Here is a 20,970-nt window from a genome sequence, read left to right as displayed (position 1 = left end):
CTGTAGTGAGTTTCAGGTCAGTCAGGGCTATGTAGAGAGACAACAGTCTCAAAAACCAAACCAACCCAAAAGCTCTCAACAACTTTCTTAAGTGTGTAGAGGGCAAGGTCAGACTCTTGCCTATAGGATAGAAATATCCTTGGACTGTTTTCTTACTTTTAACTGATCTTTGTTGTTCTGATGAGACTTTCAATAACCTATTCGGGTTATCTCACCTGGCTCACCTCAGCCAAAGTTCCCTTAGGACTGCATTGGCCTCTGAGGCGGCACAGGGACTGTGGGAGCAATGCAAAATTGAGGCCACAGGCACTAAAAGGAGATGCCCTCTGCTTTCTAGGGTCTCCCCCAGTTTCTTCACCAGCAAACAGTAGCTCGGGATTTTCCCCAAGGGCATAACAAGTGGCTACATGTAGACAGTCCTGTCTGTCAAGTAGATTCCACATCTTGTTTGACCAGCAATCGCTAAGTTAGCAGAACCAGAGTCTGCTGACCTATGGTGGTTAGGCAAAAAAATGAGCTCATTTCCTTCCTCTTTTCTTTGTTTGTCTCCTAAAGCCCTTCAGACTCTGACCCAGTTCTTGAATGACTCTGGAGATACAGATGTTTCAGAATGGACATTCTGGTGGCCGATGGCGCCTTCAGCCACTGACAATTTTCCTGCTGTTCGGTGAGTAGGGGTCGTTCTGAAATAAAGTGACGTCAGCTTTTCCTAGAGTCTGGACTTTAGAGACATGGGCAGCATGGGACAGACGTGGTTTAGAAGCTGGGGAGATTAAAAAGGCAAGAGACTCAGGTCTGATGGTACCTGCTTATAATCCCAGCACTTGCAGGGTGGGGACAAGGGAACCAGGAGCTCAGCGTTAGCCTCAGCTATAGTGAGTTCCAATTCCAGCCAACCTGGCTTCGTGGAACCTTGTGGAAAAAGAGCTGGGTGTGGTGATCCTTGCCTTTGTCTTAGCACTTAAGAGACAGAGGCAAGTGGCTAGTCTGGTCAACACAGTGAGTTCTAGGCCATCCAGAGCTACATAGTGATACCCTGTCACAACAACAACAACAGGATTCTAATTTCTTACTGCCCTAGTATTTTTTAAGTTCAGAATTCAGAGATTCCTTTACAGTTGCTGGGAAGTCTGTCTTGCACCAAACATTCATACTTGTTTTGCAGCCATGGCAACCCCTTGGCGGGACGAGGCGAGAGGGATATGAGAGATAACTAGAAACAGAGTCTTGAGGTGGGGGAAGAGGCTCCAAACCCATCCCGGCTTTCCTTATACACGATCCTATTTGCTTTCACCTGAGGCTGCTGCGCCACACTGACCCCTTCTCTTCTCATTTACAGCTCTTGCAGACCAGCAGACTGGTAAGTCTGTGCCTCCCTTGTTTTCATGGCACTATTTCCTTACCATCAAATGCTGTGTTTACTTTGTAGGGAAAAGCCTCTTCTACTGAGGAGCAGACTTGAGTAGTTCTCTCACAACAGGGCCTGGAGGAATCCTTAGTAAGATTCCAACTGGATTCTCCAACAATGCAAGGGAAAGAGACCAGTGCAAGTAAACAATTTTTTTTAATGGTTTAGAGATTGAACCCAGGACCTGAGGTGTGCTATACATGTTTCCACCATTGAGTTATAACCCTTTTAAAATTTATTTTGAAACAGACTTGTTTAGTTGCCCACAAGTGGTCTTGAATTAATTATATATCACAGTCAGCTCATAAATGCTTCATCTTTTCCCTTGCTAGATGAGTCGTGAGTCATCATTATCATTCCCACATCTTTTAATTTAATTTTATTTTATTTTATTTTATTTTATTTTTTGGAGACAAGGTTTCTCTGTAGCTTCGGAGCCTGTCCTGGAACTTGCTCTTATAGACCAGGCTGGCCTCGAACTCGCAGAGATCCACCTGCATTCCTAGATCTTTACTGGGTCAATGACAGGGACTCTCTGGCCCCTGGGCTCCCCTTTGGAATCCTCCGCCTCTCAGAATTCACTTGTTCACATTCCTTTTTGCTCTCTCACTATCAGCGGATCTCCCGAAGGCCGTGGTGAAACTTGAGCCCCCATGGATCCAGGTGCTCAAGGAAGACAGTGTGACATTGAAGTGTGAAGGGACCCACAACCCTGGGAACTATTCGATCCAGTGGCTCCACAATGGGAGGTCCCTCCGGAGCCAGATCCGGCCCAACTACACGTTTAAAGCCACAGTCAATGACAGTGGAGAATACCAGTGCAGACTGGAGGAGAACATCCTCAGCGACCCTGTACAACTGGAAGTGATTGCCGGTTAGTAGACGGGCCCAGGAAGGAGCTGGGATCCCAGGCCATGGGGTTCTGCCTACTGGACAGAAGTTTACAAGAAAAGGGGTGGCCTGATTTCTGGGAAGCATCGGTGAGAACTTGCTGGAAAGACATTTGATCACTAGTTTCCCCTTTGACCCACTCTGCTTAGTACTGTCGGAGGGAGACAGCTGTTATCTGGCTCAGTCTGGATTGAGCAAGAGGTTCAAGGCTGGTTTGACAGAAACAGAAGGAAGTTAGTACTTCATAAACATCACTCTCGTGATGGCAGTGTGGGGAAGCATGGAGACCGGAGGCCACGAGGCCTGCAAAGACAGGAGCAGGCTTGACAGGTGTGAGGAGACAGGAAGTGAGGTTTCCAAGGGAAGAACTGAAATCTGGAAACCGAGGTCAGAGGTGAAGGGTAGGGCACCGTGTCAATCATGTAGATAAGGATAGGCTGTGTGATGACTTTTATCCCCAACTGAAGTAAAAGCTTATAAAGTCATTTTAAAAACTTAAAACTGTTTTTTTGTTTGCTGTATAAAATGACATGTATTTGTGGAGGACATGGTGTGACATTTTTCTGTGTGTATATATTGTTTGGTTCTTAAACTGGATTAGGCACATTTATGACCTCATGTTTTTCATTTCTTTTATAGTATAAATATTGAAAATCCTTATTTTTGTGTACCCCCCCCATTTGGAATATACAGTATAGCCAAGGCAAGAGAGCCTCTGAGTCCAATGGTCTTTCTGTGTTACTCACCCAGGCCCTCTGTGTCTGATGGTCTTTCTGTGTCACTCAGACTGGCTGCTGCTCCAGACCCCTCAACTCATGTTTAAGGAAGGAGAAACCATCATCTTGAGATGCCATAGCTGGAGGAGCAAACCCCTGAACAAGATCACATTATACCAGAATGGAAAACCTATAAAATATCGTCAGCTCAACAGCACCTTCTCCATCTCCAAAGCAAATCACAGCCACAGCGGTGATTACCACTGCACAGGATTCCTAGGAATGGGAAAACACAAGTCGAGGTCTGTGACCATCACTGTCCAAGGTACGGGGCCTCTGTCAGGACGTTGGAAAGGGAGAGGAGGAGACGGACAAAGGCTAAAGTCCCACATGGAGCTCTAGGAATGTCAGCAGCAAAACTGGGCTGGGAGCAAAGAGGAGAGCAGTGAAGGCCCTGCCAGGTGAGGGCAAGTGGGCCCAGCCCAGAGCTCCTCTCTTGTGGGTGGTGGGTGGCAGGACTGTGGGGCAGCAGAGAAACAGAGCCCTGTCATCAGTGCATGGGTTCTCTGCATCCCTAGACATCCCTAAGAGCTGAAGTGTAACTTCTTGTATCTCATACAGATGTGGCTGTGGTTGCCCTTTAGGAAATTCATATCTATCAACATAAGGGGAAAGACCGAGAGATTAAGAAGTCCATTAAGGCTCCCTGACTTATTTATCTGCTCTTGTCCTTACTTTAAGTACTCGGTGTGGTGACTTTACAAAGGCTCTGCACTAGGGACCTCACAGTTTATTCTGAATACTGTCTTAATGGCTCATTTCTTCTGATTCTCCTACCAGGTTCAGCAGATGCACTTGCCATCTCTCTACTTTGGTACCACATCTCTTTCTGCCTCGTGATGTTCCTCCTGTTTGCAGTGGACACGGGCCTTTATTTCTATTTACGGAGAAACCTTCAAACCCCGGTGGAGGACTGGAAGAAATCCCTGTCAGTCAAAAAGCGTCAGGTTCCTGAGGGCAAATGACATCTCATCACATGGCAGAACAGCAATGGCAGCAACATCTTTTCAGCTCCCTCCCACCCCAGCCTTCCTTTGAAAGCAACTTAGAACCAGGCCTGATGTGTGGTCCTGTAATTATAGCTACTTAGGAGGCTGTGGCGGGAGGACCACCAGTTGAAGGCCTGCCTAGGTTACAGACTGAGTGCAAGTCTAGACTTGATAACTTAGTGAGATCTATTTCAACAAAAGTAGGCTGGGTGGGGAGTGTATAGGTGTGTGTTTAGATGGCTCACCAGGAAAAGGCACCTGTGGCTAAGCCTGCCAACAAGAGGAGAGTTTTGTCCTTGGGACACATATGACGGAAGGAGAGAACAAATTCCTGAAAGCTTTCCTCTGATCTCCACACACCCACCACGACAGGCACACCGTCTCTCTCTATACAAAATAAATTAAAATGTACATTTTTTTCCCACAAGAAAAGGAGAAAGAAGAAGGCGAAGAACGGCGGCAGAACTCTTATTCAGCTTACATGATGTCTTAGGTTTGACCTCCAGCAATAAAACAAAAATCAATCTGGGCTAAAGATCTCCTTTTTGTGACTTCTTTGCTCAAAATAATTGCAAAGCTTTCCCTTGTACTTAGAAGGAAATCTAAAGACTTCTCAATGTTCTCCAAGATGTTACTGCATGATCTTGCCGCTCTGATCTCATTTCCTTCTGCTTTTCCTTGCTTATTCTTGGTCCTGTTTGCTCTTCTTTGAAGGCAACATGTAGGCTTTCACACACTGCCGTTTTCCGTTTCAGGGGTGCCCTTGCTCACAGAAGCCCGCGTCCTGTTTCACTGTGCACTTGTCCTTGCTTTAATCGTGAATTGTTCCAAGCAAAACTCAGGCTGAGGCTTCATCCTCAGGCAGTGGTGCTAGGAGGTGGAGACCGGTGGGAGGCGTTCAGTTTCAGGGCCTCCACGGTGCAGAGACCTATGTGGCATTCAGATGGCAAGGGTTGATCTGTGCCTCCACGGTGCAGAGACTGATGCGGTATTCAGTCTCAAGGGCTGATCGGTGCCTCCACGGTGCATAGACTGATGTTTTCCAGGAGGAATAGCGAAGCCATCCTGCAGCTTAGCAGCTTTCTTTCTCACCAACGCCCTTACTTGTTCTTGTCTGCCATGCATAGAGAGACACAAAGGAGCCAAGCAGATGTGTCCACCATTTGAACTTGGACTAAAGTGTCTGTAACTGTGAACTAAAAAAGCTTTTTAAAAAAATGTAAAGAACCTAGTCTCATACGCTTTTCTATAGCAACAGAAAACAGGCTAAGATAATGTCCTTTCAGGTTTTATTCAAATGCCATCAGTAAGGGCTTTTTGATTCTTCAGTAGTATAACCTTATTCCTGTACCACACTCCTAAATCTCCTTTACTGCTTTGTTTTTCTCCTTTGTACTTATCATCAATCAGTGATTGATGCTCGTTTAGTATGTTGTGACTTCCCTCCTCCCACGAATTAGTCTCTCTCCTCTCTCTCCCTCCCTCCCTCTCTCTCTTTCTTTCTCTCTCTCTCTCTTCTTCCTCTTGCTCCCCTTCCTCCTCCTCCTCCTCCTCCTCCTCCTCCTCCTCCTCCTTCTTCTTCTTCAGAAAAGTAGTCCTGGCTGTCCTAAAATTCCCTATGTGACCAGGCTGGCCTACAAACTCACAGAAATTCACTTGCCTCTGCCTCCTGAGTGCTGGGATTAAAGGCGTGGGCCACCATGCCTAGCCCTCCCTCCCGTGCGCTTCCAGCCTCCCAACCCTTTTAATCTCTTAAGATGCTGACCAGAATCCTAAGTGTGCTTGCCAGTGACACCTGTCTTTCTTACTGTTTTCTTGATGACCTCCAGCCTCCTTTTATAGCTGCTTGCAGACCTCCATTGCTGATCTCAAAAGGCACAACTTATCCATCTCCCTCCTCCTGGCAGCTTCTGAGGTTTGCAGGGGGCCCACTCTGTGGTTTTTCCTCAAATTCTAATGAAACAGTCCTTGAGTTTCTTTATGAGTTTGCTTTTAGGTTCTTTTATCTAAGAGACTGAGAACTTGCAAAAGGGAACTCTGATTCTCTAGAAGAGGCTAGGTTTTCCGGCTTTCCCAGCCCCCACCCCCCTCGCGCTATGAGGAGGCTCTTTCTCTCTGTGTGTCTTCTGAAGCATGCGTGTGTCCTCACCTCCAATAAACACGTTTCTTCAATTGCTGCTCCTGTCTGTGGTGCTTGCGGTTTCTTCACCACCACCTGTTGAGCTGAGATTTTTCTTGCCTTTTAGTTCTTTAACTGTCAGAGAAAACGAACTCGATCAAGATCCCTAGATTGTATCACTTTAGGAGAACCTGGCTTGTATTCCCTGGTGAAGCTGTGTGTGTGTGTGTGTGTGTGTGTGTGTGTGTGTGTGTGTGTGAGAGAGAGAGAGAGAGAGAGAGAGAGAGAGAGAGAGAGAGAGAGAGAGATCCGGGTTCTTCTTCAAGGCATTTTTAAATCTGAATTTCAATATAAGTCTAACATCAGACAGTCGAAATGGAATGTTCTGAATTAAAATAGATGGGACACAATAAAAAGACTCAATCTTCACAACCTCAGACAGTGGGAAGTAAAGCGGTTTCACTGCTTGGTGAACTCACATCAGCCTTAGGGCAGTGGTTCTCAACCTGTGGCTGTGACCCTCTTTGGGGGGTGTTGAAGGACCCTCACAGGGGTCCCATATCCGATATTCTATATATCAGGTATTTACATTATAATTCATAATAGTAGCAAAATTACAGTTCTGAAGTAGTAGCAGAAATAATTTTAAGGTTGCGGGTCCCCACAACATGAAGAACTGTACTAAAGGGTCGCAGTGTTAGGAAGGTTGAGAACCATTGCTTTAGAACATATGAAGTACTGATGCTACAGCTATTTATTCTATGTCTGAATTCTGGGGTCATTCCCGTCTGAGGTAAAAAACAAAAACAAAAACAGGCTCACAGATAAAAACAAGAAGTCTTTCCAAAACACCCTAAGGACGATGCTTTTTTGGGAGAGGAACCTTACAGGATTGGTCTCAAAACCAGGAGTAGAATGTAGGCTTTTCTATGTGCAGCGTTTTCATGGGTTACTCAGTTAGATTCCAGAATCTCATGACCACAGCGTTAAGTTTGTGTTCCTCAGTGGTAAACCAGTGAAAGAAAAAGAGTCAAATCGAAAGAACCCCACGTTCCGGAGGGAGAGCGGAGAAAAAAAAGGAAACAAAACCTTGAAAAGGAAAATTGAAAAAGCAAGGCGTGCATTGGCCGGGAATCGAACCCGGGCCTCCCGCGTGGCAGGCGAGAATTCTACCACTGAACCACCAATGCCAGACGCAGCAAATGCTTTACTGTACTCCTATTTCAGCTTATCTCTATTGTTGGTTGCACTTCCTGTGTAATCATTCTCCTTGAACGAAGTTCAAAAAGCCAACCCTCGTGTTTCCAGAATTCTTTCTTTTAAGACAAACCCCACACCACTCTTTACATTCCTAACTTAGAAGCTATGGTTCTGATTCCGTGGGAGCACTCGCCGGGCTTTCTGAGGCATCATTTTCTGTGGCGGGCATCGTGCTCTCGCATGCTCAGGACTGCTCTCCAAGCCGAAACCTGGAGTACAGCGCTGCTACCTGGACTTGTGGCTGTCACCTATAGAATTAGCCCGAAACAACTGAAACTTTCTGTGTGTTTTTTTGCAGCAGCTCTGAGTCAAAACCAGCGATGGATGGGGGCCAGGCACTCTGCACTCCGCCTCTCCGGATCCCTGGATCCGATTCTTCTGCTGCAGTCATCGCGGCCGGTTGTGTCTGGGTCCGTGGTGGCTTGGTGCACGCAGAAGGTGTGGGAAGGTTCTCGGCTGCGAGGGCAGGAGGAGTCTGGGCTCCCACACCCGATAAAAGCCCAACCAGGTCGTCCCGGCTCGGCTGGCTTGAGAGACAATGAAAGAACAGCAGAGCGGAGCAGTACCAGCTTCCGCCACCTCGAGCATCCGAGTCCTCTTCCAATCTGAGAGCGAGAAGCCATGCGTAACCCTAGGGAAGTGGCACCTTGAAGATCAACTTCTTGTTCGAAGATGTAGGCTTCTGCACCTTCATTACTCGTGCCCACTTTGAGGAACTGTATTCAGACTTTTTCTGTACTCCCCTGGAGCCCGTGGAAGATGACCCCGAGCGATGCCAAGCTGACCAAGGCCCAAACCCATGAGGTCACCCCGGTGGGTGGTTCTACCCGCATCTCTAAGATGGAGGAGCGTCTATAAGACTTCTTCAACGTCCAGGAGCTGAACAAGAACACCAGCCTGATGAGGCCGTGGCCCCTGGGGCTGCTGTGGTGGTGGTTGTGTTGATGGAAGACAAATGTGAGAAGGTGCAGGATCCCCTCCTGCTGGATGTCGTTCCGTTGTTTGACTCTGGGGTTGGAGATGGTGAGTGATGACCACATTAATCCCACGGAGTGCCACCATCCCTGCCAAACAGACCCAAGCCTTACTCTGCCCACCAGCCTGGGGTCCTGATCCAGGTGAATGAGGGTGAGAGGGCTGTGAGAAAGAGCAGCAACCTGTTCCGTAGCGTTCCTCCTGCTCCACGTGGAGTTCCCCAGATCGAAGTGAATGTTGACATAGATGCCAATGGTATCCTAAGTACTTCTGCCACCGACAGGCGTACAGGCAAGGCTAACAAGATCACCATCACCCACGACAAGGGCCAGCTCAGCAAGGAGGAAGTACAGTTCATGAGTCTGAACAACACAAGGCTGAGAGTGAGGTTCAGGGGGACAGAGTGGCTGCAGAAAACTTTCTGGAAGTTCGTGTCTTCCACGTAAAGAGTTGCTTGCAGGGAGATAGCAGTAAGGGAAGAGAGTCCAGAAGAGGACAGACGCAAAGGGCAAGACAAGTGTGAGGAAATCCTGGCCTGGGTAGAGCACAACCAGGTGGCAGGCAAGGAGAGGACATTAGTGCAGAGCTGCTGCCCCATCTTCCGTGGGCTTTATGCGCCGTCTGGTGTTCCTAGGGGTAACAGTACTGGGCCTCAAGCTTGCCAGAAGAGGCCTAGTACTGACCCCATCATTGAGGAAGTTGATCGATTGACCTGCCATGATAAGTCATCTGTGTCTGTAAGGGCTGGACTTAAGGGTGTTCTAGACTCTTCTATAATCCCACTTTGTAACTTCAGAGGTGAGTCAGGGTATCTTGCCCTGGCAACTGGGAGCTTTTTTTTCCCTCATTATGTTTTATAATTGAGGTCTGTGTTATTTGATTTTTTTAAAGCCCACTTCTTGCCAGGCATGATGGTGCACACCTTTAATCCCAGCACTTGGGAGACTGAAGTAGGAGTATCTCTGAGTCTGAGGCCATTCTGTGTAATGATGAGGCGAGCAGGTCTGCTTTTCGTCCCGCCTGGCTCCCCGCACAGCTAGCTTAGCCCCGGAAAGAACAACACACAAACTGTATTCATTTAAACACTGTCTGGCCCATTATATCTAGCCTCTTCTTTGCTGACTCTCATATCTTGCTTTAACCCATATCTAGTAATCTGTGTATCACCACGGGGTCGTGGCTTACTGGGAAGATTCTAACCCACATCCATCTTAGGCCGGAGTTTCATGGTGGTTGCCTGACTCTGCTTTCTTCCTCCAAGCATTCTGTTCTATCTTCCCCACATACCTATGTTCTGACCTATCAGGCCAAGCAGTTTTCTTTATTAATTAACCAATGAGACAACAGATAGATAGAAGACCCTCTTACATCATTTCCCCTTTTTCTGTTTAAACAAAAAGGAAGGCTTTAACTTTAACATAGCAAAATTACATATAACAAAACAGTTATCAAGCAAGAATTACAGTTAACTAAGGAAAACTAAAATTATGACTATCCATTCTTCAACTCCATCAAAGACTCCAGAAGGATATAATATTACCTAATTAAACAAGAAGTAAACAACTTCCAAAACTCTAGAAATGACAGAGACAACTCGCTTCCTGGACAGTCACCCCAATTTTTTTTCTACCGTTGGGGCATCCATCTTCAGCCTACAGGCCCATATCCAGCAGACATTTCCATGAAGCAGAAAAATTCAAAGACAATTCAGTCACTTTTTGCTGTGTCCTGCAGAATGTCTCATGGACTCTTTCATAAATCAGGAACCCTTAAAGACCATCTCACCTTAGGCAAGTTCAGCAGTCCTCTCTCTGCGTGTTCTTCGTGTCCAGTTTATGCAACATCCAGGCAGGAGCAGTTTCTTGCCCAAATGGCTATCAAACTCCATAAGGAGCCTCTTCAATGCCCATCTTTCTCTTGAAGTAGCTGGTTCTGCCAGGAGCAGATGTGTCTCATTGTCATGAAAAGCCCTAAGTTATTAAAACATTTAAAATGCCATATTCTGTAGTCGTTTAAAGATATGAAGAATGCCTATCTAACTGAAATATATCTCTATATATCTAGAAAATCTAACTAACATGACTACAACTTGACTATTATTGATGATTATCCATTAACAACCTATATTTCCTAATTATACATTACAGTTTTAAATGAACTACATAATCATAATACCTTAATCAAGAGCAGAAATACATATACATATAACAAAATTGACCTTAAATTTATATCAATAGAGTAAAATTTATACCAATGTAAATTATCCATATCTATATCATATCCCCTTTTAAATGTAAAAGAACATTTATAAACAATATTTGGAAACATGGGCGCGTGTGCGTGTGCATGTTCGTTCCACAAAACTGAAAGGGGAACCTGAGAGCGGAAGAAAAGATCTTAAGCAAAATAGTAATGAAATAATGTACTAAAGCCGAAGGGGAAGTAACTATGAGAAGAAAAGGGATGAGCTGGAGGAACGGGGGCGTAAGGAAGGAGAGTTGGGGAGCGATGAGGGAGAAGAAAGCAGAATGGCATGGATGTGTGAAGACGCCATAACACAGCCCATTATTTTCTATACAAATCTAATATATATGTGATATATATATATATATATATATATCACATATATATTAAAGGCTAGAGATCTGGTGCAGCTAAGAGTGTATGTTGTAGAAGACCTGAGTTTGGGTCTCACATCCTACATCAGGTGGCTCACAACTGTTTGTAACTCCAGCTCCAGGGGAATCCCATACCTCTGACCTCCAAGGGCAGCAACGCACACACCTCATCATATATAAGATTTCTATGTGGGGGAGACAGGGTAAGTGAAAAAGTGTGAGGTGGACACAGTGAAGGGGCACAATGGTGTGATGATCGTGCTGGAAAAGGCCTATGGTTCTTATAGGTGACCCTAAGATAAAACTAAAGCTTGAAAGTTTAGTTGGTCAGCATTGATCGCACTAATACATAGTTTATATTATTGTTTGGTTTATTCATTTGTTTTGGTGTGTTTTGAGATAGGGTCTCACTATGTTGCCCTGACTGGCCTAAAACTCACTATATAAACCAGGCTGACCTCCAACTCAATTGATCCTCCTGCCTTTGTCTCCAGAGTGCTTTGATTAAAGGCATGGGCCACCAGGCTGGGCCCACGCACATGACTGTTTTTTAAGCAGGCCATTTCATTGTTTTGTTGGAGATAAGACCACCCAAGTCTTTAGGTATGGCAGAGTTGGTCTGGGGAGGTAATTCAACTTAGCTTGGTTCTATCTCTGTAAGAGAATGGTCTCTTCTGATTTCTGGTGAGGGTAACAGCCGAATAGGAGGATAATAATATCAGCATACCAGACTGCTTAGCTGTTGACCTCCGCCATAAACTACTGGGCAAATCAAACCCTCCAGACTCCAATATTCCCTTCTACATACTGGGAATGTTGACAACAGCATTCCTCCACATTGTTGTGAGGACTCAATAGATGTAAGAGGTGAAGAGGGATGTTAGACACTTAGCACACTGTTGACAGACATTAGTTGTTACTAGCTGTTATTCTCTGAGTACCAACTAGGTAACGGACATTTGGTATACCCAACTAATCCAATAGCAATATTATGAGGCTTTATTATTATTACACACATAGCACCAGTGTGGATGTCAGAGGACAACTTTGTGAAGTTAGGATAGAACTCAGGTCATCAGGATTGTGTGCTGAGTCATCTTACCAACCTCTTATTTAAAGATGAATATTCTAAAGCACAAGGAGGTCAAGTAATTTGTTCAAGGTCATATAGTTATTATGGGAACAGAGAGGGAGACTGCTTGACGTAAAGACCCATTCTCAAGCGGCTGAAACTGGGAAAATATCCTCCAGCCCAGTCAGGCAAATGACAAGGAGAAGCTTGCATGGCTTCAGCCCCATTCAGTCCATTCCACCTCTATCAGTCCCCTGAGCTGTGCCTCAACTTCAGAAAGGAAAGTGAGTTTGCCCAGAGCTTGCTACATTGTATTGCATCACATAAGCCCTTTCTGGTAGAGGGGGTTACACTACCCAGTCACTTGTCCCTGGATGTCATTTTTAAATGTGTTGCTTGCCTGCAACCAATCCAAAACCTTTTAAAACAATCTGGCTTTACATTAAAAGCAACTGGGGGGAAAAAGGCATTGAAGATAGGCCAAGAAGGACAGAGTTGCCTAGAGCACCCCCTTCCTTTCTTTTTAACTTATAACATTAACCATTTCAACCTATTCTTTCAAAGAGGGACAATGATATATGATTTGAGTTTTTTTTTTTTTTTAGCATTTTAACAGCAAGCCTTTCTCTTTTAGTTCTGAAAAAAATGTGTTTGTTCTAAAAAAAAAAAATACCTCTGATTCTCCGAAAATGAGTGGTATTAATTGTCTACAGTAAGATTTAAGAAAATTAAATTCTAGGCCGGGCGATGGTGGCGCACGCCTTTAATCCCAGCACTCGGGAGGCAGAGGCAGGCGGATCTCTGTGAGTTCGAGACCAGCCTGGTCTACAGAGCTAGTTCCAGGACAGGCTCCAAAGCCACAGAAAAACCCTGTCTCGAAAAACCAAAAAAAAAAAAAAAAAAAGAAAAATCAACAAACAAACCCAGGCTTTTAAGCCGGGCGATGGTGGCGCACGCCTTTAATCCCAGCACTCGGGAGGCAGAGGCAGGTGGATCTCTGTGAGTTCGAGACCAGCCTGGTCTACAGAGCGAGTTCCAGGACAGGCTCCAAAGCTACAGAGAAACCCTGTCTCGAAAAACCAAAAAAAAAAAAAAAAAAAAAAGAAAATTAAATTCTACTCCCCCCTCCCCCCAGACAGGGTTTCTCTGTAGTTTTGGAGCCTGTCCTGGAACTCACTCTGTAGACCAGGCTGGCCTCGAACTCATAGAGCTCCGCCAATCTCTGCCTACCGAGGGCTGAGATTAAAGGCATGTGCCACTATCACTCAGCTTGCACTTATTTTTAAGTGGCTGATGTTGACCATTTAGGTTTAGTTTCTTTGTAAAGTGTTTCTTATATAATTGACCATTATATATCCTTTGGTTGTATGATACAGTCTTAGGGCCTTTGCACGGCCTTAGGAACTGACCTGGCAGGAGGCAACGAGGGAATGAAGAAAAGACAAATACACACAAATATATGGACAAATAGGAAAGCTAGAGTCGAGTGGATTAGGCTCTTTGATGGAGAAAGCACAGCACCCAGGCAGCTCAGTGTGCTTATTACGTTCAGTTGAAGAGTGAGCACGGCCATTGCGTACAGCTGAAGAAGGAGGCAGACTTAACTCATCTCACTAGGATCAGTCTCAGGCCTTAAACCACCAGGGGAGAGAGCTATGGTGGACATTTTCTGCACACACCGTCAACATCCACACTCAGGAAGGCTTTGCCATCCCTTTGAGCGGCCCTTGACGTGGCTGTATCCGTGCCAACAGCACATATTTTCTCTGGACTTCACTCCCTCAGGGCTTCCTCCACTCCCACAGTCTGGCTTTGATTATTTTCATCACAACTATGTTTACTGAATTCCTCCAAACAGTTAGAACAAATTAAATCAGTATACACGCCCATTATTAAGAAATCAAATACTGCTATGGGCAGTTTCTTGCCGTACTCTCAATTCCTCCCCAGAGGCAATTACTTCCAAGGTTTTTGTTTGTTTGTTTGTTCTTGTTTTGCAGTAATTTTAGATTAACAGAGGAATTGCAAAGACACTATGGAAAATTACTTCATGTCTGCCAGACAGCTTCTCCTATTGTTAAGATGTTACATCACCATGACACACTTATCAAACTTCAGAAAATGACATTGGAAAATTCCTGCTAGCTGAGCTGTTGACTCTATTCAGGCTTCACTTTTCTTACCAACGCCTCCTTTTTCTGTTTCAGAACTCAGTGTCCAATATCACATTACACTGTCTTACATGCTTCCTAACCTCTGTATACCCTGTGATAGTTTCAGCCTTATTTTTCATGGTCTTGAAACTTTTGAGGACAGGTCAGGTATTTTATAAACGATCTTCTAATTTTTAGTTGTTTTTTTTTTAAAAGAGTGTCATTTTTTATTATATGCATTAGTGAACGTCAGCCTGAGGAGGCCCGAAAAGGGCACTGTTGGATTCCTAGAACTGGAGGTACAGTCGGTGGTGATTTGTCCAGTATGGGTACTGGCAACCAAACTCAGGTCCTCTGGAACAGCAGCAAGTGCTCTTAACTGCTGAGCCGTGTCTCCAGCCCTGGTTGTCTAATTTAAAGATACATTTTTATTAAATGTGTTCTTTTATAGGACTTGTTAGTCAGCACTCAAGAGTCAGAGGGGAGGAGGATGCCTCTGGTTTTGAAGTCAGCCTGGTCCAACTAGCAAGTTCTAGGCCAGCCAGAGCTAGAAAGTGAGACTCTATTTACAGATAGATAGATAGATAGATAGATAGATAGATAGATAGATAGACAGACAATTTCACTTACCTACAGAGTACATTTTGATTATTGGCACCCACATGGTCTCTTATTTTTTAAACATCTTTTATTTATTTTTTGACAATTTCATACATACATATAATGTATCTTTGTCCTATTGGTTCTGAAGATTCATGCTTCCTCTCCTCCCATCAACAGCCACCCCCCCGCACACACCCCTTCTAATCTTTATGTCTTCTCTTTGTTTTTCCTCACTGAGTCTGGTTAGTACAGTCTGCTGGACGTTGACTGTTCTCGTTGGCTTGCTCTTGTTCAGGTACCCACAGTTGCTGTGGGTTCCTGAGAGCAATAGACATGTCATATCCTTAAGACGATGTTTTACAGCCTCCCTTCCATCCTCCAGCTCTTAGATTCTTTCTGCCCCCTTTCTCGGTGTTCCTTGAATCTTGGGAGGTCCACATAGATGTTCCATTTCGGGCTGAACACTCACCAGTCACCAGTCAAATTTTCAGCATTTTTTTTTTTTTACCAGTTTTGAGTCTCTGCATTAGCTGTTGCCCATTGCGGACAGAAGCGTCTCTGGCAAAGTTGAGAGCGGTTCGAATCTGTGTATATAAACAAAAGTATTTAGAAGGCAGTTTGATACCTCTGTAGTGATATTTCCTTTGTATTTTAATAAATAAAGCCTGAAGACCAGAACAGTGACACTAATCAGCCAGACAGGCCAGGCAGTGGTGGCACACACCTTTAATCCCAGCAGCCACACTAGTTAGCCATAGAGGCAGGGTGGTGGTGGTGCACGCCTTTAATCCCAGCACTAGAGAGGGGATTATATAAAGTGGGATGAGACAGGAACTCTCTCTCTTTCAGTCTGGAGATGTCATAGAGGTAAGAGCTCTCTAGTGGCTTGGCTGCTGTGCTTTTCTGATCTTCATGGTGAACCCCAATATCTGTCTCTGGGTTTTACACATCGTGGACTTTAACCAGGTTTACAGTACCAGGAATGCGTTTCCTATGGAGCAGGCCTCAAATCCAATCTAAAAGTGATTGGTTACCCCCATAACCTTCTTGCCATTATCACACCAGTGGGCACGTCTCTTTTTATCTATCTATCTATCTATCTATCTATCTATCTATCTATCTATCTATCCATCTATCTATCCATCTATCTATTTATTTTTTAATTAAATCACTGCTTGGGTCATTAGTTCTAGCTTCTTTTTTTTCTTTTTTAATTGATTTTTATTGAACTCTACATTTTTCTCTGCTCCCCTTTCTTCCTCTCCCCTCCCCACTTCAATCCTCCTCCAAGGTCCCCATGCTCCCAATTTACTTAGGAGATCTTGTCTTTTCTACTTTCTACTTCCCATATAGATTAGATCTATGTTAGTCTCTCTTAGTGTCCTCATTGTTGTCTAAGTTCTCTGGGATTGTGGTTTGTAGGCTGGCTTTCTTTGTTGTGTGCTTAAAAACCATCTATGAGTGAATACATGTGATAATTGTCTTTCTGTGTCTGAGTTACCTCACTCTAAATAATGTTTTCTAGCTCCATCCATTTTCCTGCAAAATTCAAGCTGTCATTATTTTTTTTCTGCTGTGTAGTACTCCACTGTGTAAATGTACCACATTTTCCTTATGCATTCTTCAGTGCAGAGGCATTTAGGTTGTTTCCAGGTTCTGGCTATGACAAACAAAGCTGCTATAAACATAGTTGAGCACATGTCCCTGTGGCACCATTCTTTTAAAACAGAACTTATTTTAACTGTGTGTGCATGTATGTCTGTGTGTCCTTGTGGCCCAAATAACACCTCCTAGCAACACGAAAGTTAGCCATCAGGGAAGAAATTGCTGATCAGTTCAAGGTTGCTCTTTCTGTGCCTTGAAGCTATAACATGCTGTGTCTTCAGCAATGGGGTCCTACTTATATAGCATGGTGGGCAACCAAGTGGGCTGGCAACGGCCTCTGGGCCCTCTAATAACTCAGAGAGAGGGAGTCTATCCTTGACACTGTGGTTGTCCTTTAACAACTTGTGCCTTCTGGGGGAAGTGGATTTTTTTTCCCTGACATGATTGATACATTATAGCATTGAGTATACTGTACACCTGTCAATTGACTAACCACAGGTGATGCTACTTTTAATGCTTGGTTCCTGCTCTGTTTAAGAATTTTCTGACATGTCTAATATCTATTTTCTTACCGGGTTCTCCTGAAAATGCACTGCTTTAATTTTTTTAAACATAGTGACTTTATATCCTTTAAATATTGTAATACAGTTTTGACAGATTGTAAATGCTTAAATGATACAGGGTACAAAGTAGCCTTCTGAGAAGCAAGGGAAAGGGCCCTTCTAGGTCAGCATCACCCTGGGAAAAGGATAGACCAGATCTTCTGAAACTTTAATATGCATTCCAATTACCTGGGTATCTTGTCAGGGGCACTCAGCAGGCCTGACACAGAATCTGAATCTAGAATTTCTAATGAATAGACTATCAATTCTTATGTCCATTTTATTTGGAAGGGAATTAAGACTCAGAAGATTGAAAACATTTTTAAGAGTCATAGTCTGGTCAGTGACAGAGAATATGGCTATGTCTGGCAAACTTTAATTAACTTCTCTGAAGCTGTACCCATCCTCACAGTTACAGTCAACTTCTTAACAGCTTTCCCCTCTTGTCAAGAAGATCCCCCGCCCCATTAAGCTTCTCTGAAAACAGAAAGTGCTGTCTTTGTGATCCTCTAAAAAAAGGATGTCATGAAGACATGAGTTTTCTCGGTTCTGCTGTATGAAATAGCAAGCACATCCACTTAAACAGCTAATCTACTTAATTAGAATTGGTGGTAGGGTTGGGCAAGACAATAATTTCATGCTTACAAAAGCTTGAAGACATCAATCAGCATTGGAAGAGTTGGGATAATTGTAACAAATTAAGGGATAGGGATTCTTTTTTCCAAAACACCATAAATGCCGGTGTTCAGTCATGAAAGGAATAAAATTGTTTGTTGTCAGAAGTGGGATTCGAACCCACGCCTCCAGGGGAGACTGCGACCTGAACGCAGCGCCTTAGACCGCTCGGCCATCCTGACATCCGGCAAGAGATTTTCCATACTTTCTTATAAGCTGATAAACACTGGTGACACCATTTACCTGTGTTTTGTTTGTCTATGATTTTAAATAAAAAGAAAAGCGAGGTTCCCCGGAACGCTTTTACAAAGCAGAAGAAGTGAAAGTGGGTCTCAAGTCTTTCCTATCTCCTACTTCCTCATCACTTTTAACTTTCCATCTCCATCTCTTCTGGGGACCTTTCAATCGACTCTCGCCGGGGCCGAGTCAGCCCGGGGAGGATCTCCTACTGGTCAGTTCTCCTCCCCACCTTCCGTCCTAAATCGCCTAACCGAACCCGTGCCGGCTGGACTCTGGGTACTACTGCCTGGTGGAGCTAAGTGAGTGCGGAGCCCCGAGCTGGGAGTATCGGACTGTGAGCAGCTGAAAAGAAGAGAAAGTGGCTTCTGCCAGAATTTTCTTACAAAACCGGCTTTAAAGGTTACAGAAACCTACAGAAACCGATTCAAACCGCGGTCGGCAAATTTTCACTTGCATTAGAGAGACTAGAGAAAACAGTAGGTCACGCTGCGTTGGTGGTATAGTGGTGAGCATAGCTGCCTTCCAAGCAGTTGACCCGGGTTCGATTCCCGGCCAACGCATGCTTACTTTTTCTGTTTCCTTTAGTTTATTTACGTAGGACACGGTTCACACAATGTTCTATTTTATATCTTTGAATGAAACCAGCCCCGCCAAGTTGGGGCCGGACTGGGTTCCTGAAGTTAACTTTATCTTTTCTGTTTTGAAAATTTTCTGAAGTCTGTGATCTCTTGTCAGAATTTCAGATTCGCATAGGCCTCCGTATCCGAGAGGCTCATACAGCAGGAGTGAGTTCTTGAGCGTTTTAAAACTATCCGGTGCGTGTAAGGATCGCATTTTTAAATTTGATTTTAATTGAACTAATCGAAATGAGTAATTAATGGAGCCATTAACTAAATGTCTATTCATTTCGGCTACTGGAGAACTTTTAAGCAGGGAACAGGCATATTTGTGGTTTTGATTTGTATATTTTTATGAAATTTACATAGATACTAAGAAAAATCTAATAATTTTTTATTAATTACATGTCGAAATCATATTTCGAATGTATGAGGCTGAATAGAATTTATTAAACTTATCATGTTTTTGTTACTGGTTAAGTTTGTTCTTTGATAATTTCACATGTGTATACAACGACTTATTTACGTTCACCTCGCGCCCTCTTTTATTTCCCTCTCATTCTAGATTCCTCCCTTTTCCCTTCAATCCCCTTTTCACTTTTCTGGGGTTTTTTTGGGACCCACTGATTTTAATGAGGAACCTGTTTCTTTCTACTGTTTAATCTTACTTTTAGAAAATTGGCAGATACAAGAAATGTTCACATTACCTCATCTAGACAATAAAAACAAAATTTTACTTTTTTTTTTTTTTTTTTTTTTTTTTTTTTGGTTTTTCGAGACAGGGTTTCTCTGTGGCTTTGGAGCCTGTCCTGGAACTTTTAAGAGTACGCAGATTGCTAAAAAGTACTTTTCTTGAGCAGCTACTTTCAGAGGTTTTCGTGTAGTTGTCCTCGTTAGTATAGTGGTGAGTATCCCCGCCTGTCACGCGGGAGACCGGGGTTCGATTCCCCGACGGGGAGACTAGCAATACCTTTTTTTTAAATCCATTTTTATCCCTTCCATCAATTTTTGGTCAGCTTTCCTATTAAAGAGGGATAATCACTTTTAAAAACTCAGGGCTTAGATTTCAAGACCTTGTCTCTCTCTAACCAAATTAGTAGGAAAGGGGAAGCGACCCTTCAGTAGGTGCAGTTACTTAACCCCGCCTGTCGCTAGGGTTCAGATGTTTTCACTGTACTTCACGATGGTTCCACCTATGGCGTTACACCATAGCGAGGTGGCAGCGGGGGCTAGACCAAGTTTTCAAGTCCGAAGTCCTTACCACTGCCACACTGCAGGATGTAAATATGGAAAACATCAGTCCACCCCTGCAGGCGACACACGAGAACAGAAACTTCCTTTCTGAACTTAGCACAGAAGGAGCGCTGGGCTGAATGAAAATCGGGAGGCTTATCTTTTGTTTTAAAACTACTGTTTAAATGTTGGCTGTTTAAAACTACTAAGCAAACGTTGCTTCTGGGGAAATAATTTGATTGCTTTGGCAAGACTGTTTTCTGCATTCGTACATTGGATCCATGATCGCTGAGATCCCTTTCAGTATTAAAGTCCTGCAAAAACACACTCCCTCACCAGGAAGAATGTGATTTGTGCAGTCAGCTTTCCAAACTCAGCTCTCTGACCTCAAACTGTTCACTCTAGTAAAGCCCCAATTTCAGCATTTGTTTTCATTGCTTTCTGGTGTTAAACGACATAACTACACCATAATTTCGTTAACAAATTTCTTATTTCTGAGCATTTATGTTATTTTCAGTGGATTTTCCCCTAACTCTTCTGGTAGGGCTCTTTCTCTCTGTCTCTCCCTCCTCCCCCCTCTTTTATTGTCCCTCACTCCCACCCACCCCCGTGCACGTGTGTTAATTATATCTATTTTAAATGGTTGTTTTGAATGTAAATGATTACATGTGTAAAAGAACCTGGTTATGTAGCATATGTTCATATACTCATTTTGGAAAAAAATATGCATTTGCTTTCCTGTAATACATACCCCTTGCAGAAAAATGGAGAACAGATAAAAGTCATCCCACTCTCACCGTGCAGGAACGATCTGTGCATGCTTTGCTAGCTATTTCTCTGGCTTTTCTTCTTCCAGGGCTGGGAATGGAGCCCACGGTCTCCTGCACGCTCTGTGCTGAATTACGGTACATCTCGGGCTAGCTCCCTTGGGCTTTTGGGGGTGGGGTGGGGTGGGGATGGGGCGGGGTGTATTTTGAAAATAAAGTTGGGATAAAACTGTGCGTATTGCTAGCTTTTAGATAAGACTAATTTTTAGAGCTACCTTTGGCCTCGTGGTGGAGTTAGAGACGATCACAGAGTTCTTCTAAACACGTGCATAGACTCTCCCACCAGAGTGATCTGCTTCTTACCGCA

At 44.1% G+C, this 20,970-nt stretch overlaps 2 protein-coding genes and 4 non-coding genes across 6 annotated transcripts; 4 read left to right on the top strand and 2 right to left on the bottom strand.

Annotated features, from left to right (window-relative positions):
- Positions 1-563: 563 nt before the first annotated feature.
- Positions 564-4,593, top strand: Fcgr2a (Fc gamma receptor IIa). Its single transcript, XM_075989075.1, has 5 exons — positions 564-667; positions 1,340-1,360; positions 2,025-2,282; positions 3,086-3,340; positions 3,856-4,593. The coding sequence occupies exons 1-5, from the start codon at positions 583-585 to the stop codon at positions 4,038-4,040; spliced, it is 804 nt and encodes a 267-aa protein (XP_075845190.1). The 5' UTR covers positions 564-582; the 3' UTR covers positions 4,041-4,593.
- A 2,709-nt stretch (positions 4,594-7,302) lies between these two features.
- Positions 7,303-7,373, bottom strand: Trnag-gcc (transfer RNA glycine (anticodon GCC)). The gene has a single exon. It is a non-coding gene; the product is annotated as a tRNA-Gly (tRNA).
- A 390-nt stretch (positions 7,374-7,763) lies between these two features.
- Positions 7,764-18,783, top strand: Hspa6 (heat shock protein family A (Hsp70) member 6). Its single transcript, XM_075987357.1, is given in 9 exon segments — positions 7,764-7,907; positions 8,079-8,201; positions 8,203-8,332; positions 8,335-8,468; positions 8,471-8,526; positions 8,528-8,766; positions 8,769-8,887; positions 8,889-9,216; positions 18,722-18,783. Coding segments are annotated over 9 exon segments (1,335 nt in total).
- Trnal-cag (transfer RNA leucine (anticodon CAG)) lies at positions 17,846-17,928 on the bottom strand. Its single transcript has one exon. It is a non-coding gene; the product is annotated as a tRNA-Leu (tRNA).
- On the top strand, positions 18,475-18,546 carry Trnag-ucc (transfer RNA glycine (anticodon UCC)). Its single transcript has one exon. It is a non-coding gene; the product is annotated as a tRNA-Gly (tRNA).
- A 707-nt stretch (positions 18,784-19,490) lies between the features above and the next one.
- Positions 19,491-19,562, top strand: Trnad-guc (transfer RNA aspartic acid (anticodon GUC)). Its single transcript has one exon. It is a non-coding gene; the product is annotated as a tRNA-Asp (tRNA).
- Positions 19,563-20,970: the final 1,408 nt, after the last annotated feature.

The sequence above is a fragment of the Microtus pennsylvanicus genome, chromosome 10, assembly GCF_037038515.1.
Source record: "Microtus pennsylvanicus isolate mMicPen1 chromosome 10, mMicPen1.hap1, whole genome shotgun sequence".
Taxonomy (NCBI): Eukaryota; Metazoa; Chordata; class Mammalia; order Rodentia; family Cricetidae; genus Microtus; species Microtus pennsylvanicus.
The sequence above is the reverse complement of the archived record's forward strand: the minus strand, read 5'-3'. Positions and strand labels throughout refer to the sequence as shown.

What these genes read in the sequence shown, in the direction of transcription:
- Fcgr2a (XM_075989075.1), top strand. Translation starts at nt 583, where the DNA reads ATGACTCTGGAGATACAGATGTTTCAGAATGGACATTCTGGTGGCCGA. An exon ending in TCTTGCAGACCAGCAGACTG is followed by an intron (nt 1,361 to 2,024) that starts GTAAGTCTGTGC and finishes TCTCACTATCAG; the next exon opens with CGGATCTCCCGAAGGCCGTG. An exon ending in ACAACTGGAAGTGATTGCCG is followed by an intron (nt 2,283 to 3,085) that starts GTTAGTAGACGG and finishes TGTGTCACTCAG; the next exon opens with ACTGGCTGCTGCTCCAGACC.